Below are 6,000 nucleotides of genomic sequence, written 5' to 3' on the forward strand. Positions count from 1 at the left end.
TAGCAGTCAAATATATTTATAAATTAATTAAATCAAAACCCTTTTTTACATTTAATCCTTTTCTGAATTCATTTTTTTTTTTTTTACATTTTAATTGTGGAAGAGATCTTTGTAAATAAACATTTCAATGCAATGCATGCTATTTTCAAATACACAAACAAACAATACATAAAAAATAAATTTATGTATAATTAATTCAGGCACTATTAATACTCTATTTAACATTAGCCAAATGAACCCTTAAATACTTTTAAGAGGAGTACAGTTGATGGATACCCATGAATTATCCATATTTTAGATTATATATGTTAGATCCACTTTTAGATGATAGCATATATAATAACCAAATAAATTTCAAATCCATATTTACGTTGCTACATATAGAGACATGCACTGAGGAAACATGCTGCTAGTCTGAATATGAATTCAAATCACAAAGAAGGAACTCCACTGGCCACTGCCATCAAATGAAAACAAAGCTTTCACTAATCAACATCCTACCAACATCCACATACAACCTACTCCTACACCACTGCAGGCTAAAAGCTTTGAGTAGTCAAAACACATTTTTACATGGAGAAAATAAAACACATTGCTTCCAAAAAGTTATGGATATGGCAAGGATTAGCAACATGCACTAGTGAGACATGAATGACATATTTCGTCTGAAATCCAAGTTCAGTGCCGATTCCGAGAACTTCCCACCAGGTACCCACAGACCTCCGTTTTGAGGCAGCAACACCGGTGCTTGATTGCCCTTAGGCTGTTCTTCTCCAGCTCCTGGCGTGACTTCTTTCTTCTTTTTTACAAATTCGAAAAAATCAGCAACTTGACGAGCGTACCTTCAAATAGGAGGACAATCAAATGAAACATATTGTACAGAAACAAAGCACAAATGACAGGACATTCCTGATACACATCAAACTTACTAAAGATAAATGTTAAAGTCAGCTAGTAAAAGGATTTTATGAGCTTCAAAAAGTGACTCTACAATTCACGTTTAGCAAGTGCTTCAGCACAGAATTGCATATAAAAGAAATTCCGTCGTCTATAATCCACTTTGATCATTATGGACTAAAGACATCAGAAAACAACGATTACCTGTTATGATGTGTAGAATAATAGATCCCAAATATTATGAAGGAGAACTCATTTTGAGGGATATAGATCCTTTTCTGGGGGGCAAGTATTAGATAATGGGAGATACTTTTTCTTTCATCCTCTTTTTAGTGATCAAGTGTTAACAGCTGCAAGATCCTATTGTGTGTTACTGTAACATGAATTTAATCAATCAAGGTTCTGTAACCCCCACCCGTCCCCACCCCAAAGGAAGAAAGGATCTCTTTAGCCTGCATCTCAGGGAAAGAAAGACCAGCTCTCTTGCACTGTCAGATCTTCATTCCTCACTTCCTCAAGCCTATCATGCTTATTTTTGGTCCATATCAAGTTCCCTGTTAGAAGTAACCCTACAAATTACTGGAGCTGTCAATTAATTGAAATACCTATCATCCATACTTCAGAAATATCTACTTGACCTATATGGCTTATTAGACAATCAACTGTTTCGGACATTTACTGGAACCAACACTCAATCCACAGCTAGGATAACCATTAATCTAGGTAACACCTAAAGACATTAAGACAATATTTAACAGTTACAAAGGTGTGAAGACAGATAAAATGATCAGCACTAACATAAGTTATATAAGCAGCAAAGGGCAGATGCTAAAAAGAAAGTTGGTTTGCCTCAACAGAAGTACTAAATAAAACTGCAAAAAAGAAGAAGATATCCTTGGTTTTAAAGATTTGTAACAAGTAGATGATATCCTCCAGTGGGTATATATTAAGTGAAAGAGAAATTAAATAAAAAAATAATATTAGTAAATAAGGAAAAGTTGACATACTGCCTCTTTGCTTCAATATCTTTGTTAAAGTCAATGTTAGGCTCACAGTCAAGAACCAACGCAGGAACCTGCATTATAATAGATAGTTAGACACAATGTTGACTGTGACACAAATATCTAGGAACTGCTTTATCAAGGAAAAAAATGTCCATAAGCGGAAGTTACATTCATAGAAAGTACCTTTTGAATACTTGGGTGCATGTGATTGCCCTCCAGATAAAAAACACGATCCCTTATATCTGGGGGTACAGATTTGTCAAAGTTTAGGGGTAGCTCGCTGACAGACAATACCCCATGATTTCCACTTTCAAATGGGAAAAGCCAGCTTTCATGCTTCTCATGCAACCCTCGCAGATATTCCAAGGAAACTCCACCTTCCTCTGTTCTCTTACGCAACATCATTCTCTTGTGACATGTGTCAGGGCTTGCTCTAAGATAAATAAAACCATCGGGAATCAGTCCAGGCAAAGTTGAAACAACCGGGTCAAACCATGAGTCATAAATGCTGATCTCCATCTCATTCATCCAGTTTGCTTCATGAACAGCTCTCACAAAGACCTTCATGAAAAACATTATGCATCATATAGTAGCCTTGTCATGGTATTAATAACCAGGTATACTACATTGCATACAACAACTACTCAATCTCAAACTCGTTAAGGTCCGCTAGGTATAGTATGTTGTGTATAGTACAAAAATCAACTCTCAGTTGATTGTTTGAAGCATAGCACATAAAGCAGGTAGTGGTCAGATACTCTCCTCACCCATTTTATTTAACGTTACTATTCAGGTATCAACACAGTTTTTCTGACTTTGATTGTTTTAATATCATTTTAATATTTTATGTACGACATAGATTTTTTTAAAATAAGGACTTACAGTACTTTAATGTAGCTTCTAGATATGTAAATCTCATCTTTTGAAATCAAAAGGCATTGATGTTCATATGTACATCAAATATTAGATGGTTTGATTGTCGTGTTCTGAAATGTAATCCTTCTTTTCAGAATGAATGGAACATTTTAGTGTACTGTGCACCTTCTTTAAAGGTTAATCAGAATATATATATGTGTGTGTGTGTGTGGAACTTTGCAGAAACGTAATGGCATAAACATGTATTATTTTAGGAGTTAAGGGAATGCTACACAATCAAAGATCAAGAAAGAAGACGCGATCAATGATTATCTTTACAAGCTTGTACAAGGTGAGAAATTTACCATCCTGTCACTGAACACACTTCTCTCCATCAACCTGAGGGGCCTGATACCACCAGATGATTCTCTCTCCTGCATAACTCTCGTTACAAAAACATAGTTCTGAAATGTGTAAGCATATCTTTGTGGTTCCGCATAGAATGCATCTAATATGTTAAAGTGATCTGGCCCAATATCCTGCCACTTGGCAATAGGTTCGGGAACTATTTCAACAAGATCTTGCAATTCAAGTGTCTCATTAGCTATTCTCTGCAGAAAGGTTGTTTTTCCAACACTAATATTTCCCTCAACACAGAAAGTAAGTCGTTTCTTTTGTGCTGACTTCACATTGGAATCTGAGTTATTCTCCTTCAACTCTTCATCCACGCTCTTTCTGATATATGAGGTGATACTCTCAGCATGGTTTCTGTGAATGATTCCAACTGAGCTTTGTAAGAACTCAACCATCTTCTCGTTGGATTTTCCAAAAAACTGCAAAGAAGCCAAAATAATGCATTTACTATAACAAAGTATATCAAGTTTTACAGGTCAAATAAGCTGCACAATTTCCTTGACATTACCCAAACATATTCTTTTAAGCTAAGTACTTCACCCTGTTCAACTCAATAATAACTGCAAAACAGAGATACCAATTACTATGTTGGCTATCCAAATTGGTCAAGTTAAACAATTAATTGGATTCACAACAGAACATGCAGCCCTAGAAAATCCTAACATATCAAAAAAACAGAGCTATATATGCCATGCATAAAAAATGATACGAGTCATGACCAAAAAACTACAACTCAAGAGTTCACACTCATCCTCTTAACACTTGTAACAGAGTCGTCCATCCATTTCGCCATGGAGGTTTCTATGCCATGCAGTTATTCAGCTACAACGCTTGGTTAAATTAATCCTTTGTAGTTAGTCCGCTTTATTCAGGGTCTAGTCATTTCAATACTACTTTCTGTAGACCCTCTAAAATTATAGGATGCCTTCTTAGGTATGGAGGAAAATGTTTTCCAGTAAATATTTTCGGCAGAAAATCATTTACCCATGTTTGATTTGGTATAAATAAAGTGGCATATAATAACCATTACAAGGTGATAGATGGAGTATTTTTTTCATCAAAACTGGTTGTTCCATTTGATGGAAAATATTTTCCCTAAAAATTATATCTAATAACCAAACACCAGAAATTGACTTCTTTATGGAAACAAAACAGACCTATAAAAACATTCCCACAGGGACCTATGAACAGAACAACACAACAAAATAATGAAATGAAGAAGGTATCGGAGGAAGGCCGACAAACTTGTTACTTGTGTTTGATTGACTACTTACTGGTTAACTACTTGTTCTTTCTCGCAAGTGGGATACCTACACCCCACAAACTTAATCCTAAATACAAAGTCTATAGCCAGACTAAAAAGAACATTTTTCTTTCATTAATGAATTTTCACTTTTTAACATTTCAAAACTATATACTTCAGGGAACCACAAAACTTAATTGTTTATCATTATACCTTATCTCTGTAGAGCTGTTTGAGTTGATCAACACCCATAAAACCCTTCTGCACCAGCTTCCTCAAATTCCTAGGCCCAACACCCGGTATTGTTAGCAAATCTGGACTAGCCATAACCCCTCCTTCCCCACCACCACCACCACTCCTCTGCCTCCTATGCAACCCGGGCTTCTCCTCCGAGGCACTCACATTCTCCTCTTTATCCTCAACCCCACTTTCGAAATCCTCCACCTCCTCAGCAGAAGTCACTGGAACACCCTTCTCTGACCCAGAAGCCGAAGCCAGAGTGCCGAACCAGGCAGCACTAGTTCTACTCTGCTTCAAAACAACCCAAGCCCTCACAGTCGCAGTATCAAGAGAGCATCTACAAATACGGCAATTATTACCACTACGAGGAACAACTGCCTTTCCAGAAGAATCCGTAGACAAATTCCGGAAACCCGAAAAGGGTTTACCGAAAGTGGGATGGTGAAGCCGGTGGAGGGCGGCAGAAGTCATTCTAGGACTGGGAGCAAGTGGGTGTTTGTAAAACCCTATGGGATGAGAAAGAGGTAAAGAAAGAAGAGGATTAAGGGATAGAACTGGAGGCGGTAACGATGGGTTTCTGCTTAACAGTTTCTGCATACCTTTGGCGCATTTCACAGAGTCACCTTATGCTGTCTCAAAGTTTCATACAGTAAAGAAGAGAGTGATAAACCCTAGTAAAACTAAACCCTAGTAAGGATTTGCTTATACTTTATCTACCTCGACATAGATAGCAGAGAAGATAGAGACATATATTACAGAGAGAAACACAAAGCGGGAATAAGAAGGGTTTTTGTGTTGTGTTTGGCTTTGGGGAAGAAACAAAAAAAAGGCAAACACCAAAATATTTGGATTTTCTTTTTATTTCAAAAAAAAAATCATCATTATTTTGCAAAATCATTATTTATATGTGATCAATTATGATTTGATTATATTATTGATTAAATTATTTTTTAAAAAAGAAAAGAACTCAAATCTATCATCGCATTTCGCGATTCATTTATGTCATTCGCTAACAAATAATGGTATGAATATTAGGGGTGTGCATCATTGCTACAGGATCCTCTAAGGCGTTAGGATCCAAATAGCCACCCGACATTCAAGCAATCAATCATTCTTTCTATCGGAGACTTCGAGACAGTATCGGTCGATTTGATTCGGTTTTATGTATTATCTGTTCGATTTTTGGTTTTTAAATATGTTAAATTAATAACCAAATCAATAAGATACTTTTAATTGATTTATTAGTTTTAGTCCTTAACGGTTCAATTTTCGGTTTAACCAATAAGAAATGCTTATCAAATAAATATATGACTTCTCTAATAACTTTGACGCGACAGGATAATAATG

The 6,000-nt window shown here is 36.1% G+C and overlaps 1 protein-coding gene across 1 annotated transcript; it reads right to left on the bottom strand.

Moving 5' to 3' along the window:
* Positions 1-463: 463 nt before the first annotated feature.
* Positions 464-5,414, bottom strand: LOC125844619 (uncharacterized). Its single transcript, XM_049523934.1, has 5 exons — positions 4,627-5,414; positions 3,122-3,589; positions 2,085-2,462; positions 1,905-1,972; positions 464-842 (listed from the first exon to the last, which is right to left on the bottom strand). The coding sequence occupies exons 1-5, from the start codon at positions 5,248-5,250 to the stop codon at positions 638-640; spliced, it is 1,743 nt and encodes a 580-aa protein (XP_049379891.1). The 5' UTR covers positions 5,251-5,414; the 3' UTR covers positions 464-637.
* Positions 5,415-6,000: the final 586 nt, after the last annotated feature.

This window comes from Solanum stenotomum, chromosome 11 (genome assembly GCF_019186545.1).
Source record: "Solanum stenotomum isolate F172 chromosome 11, ASM1918654v1, whole genome shotgun sequence".
Lineage (NCBI taxonomy): Eukaryota > Viridiplantae > Streptophyta > Magnoliopsida > Solanales > Solanaceae > Solanum > Solanum stenotomum.

Bases quoted from the DNA above. Each gene is read 5' to 3' on its own strand.
- LOC125844619 (XM_049523934.1), bottom strand. From the start codon at position 5,250: ATGCAGAAACTGTTAAGCAGAAACCCATCGTTACCGCCTCCAGTTCTA. The intron at 3,590-4,626 runs GTATAATGATAA...GCTTCTTTGCAG, and splicing joins AACAGCTCTACAGAGATAAG to TTTTTTGGAAAATCCAACGA. The intron at 843-1,904 runs GTATGTCAACTT...TCCTATTTGAAG, and splicing joins GATATTGAAGCAAAGAGGCA to GTACGCTCGTCAAGTTGCTG.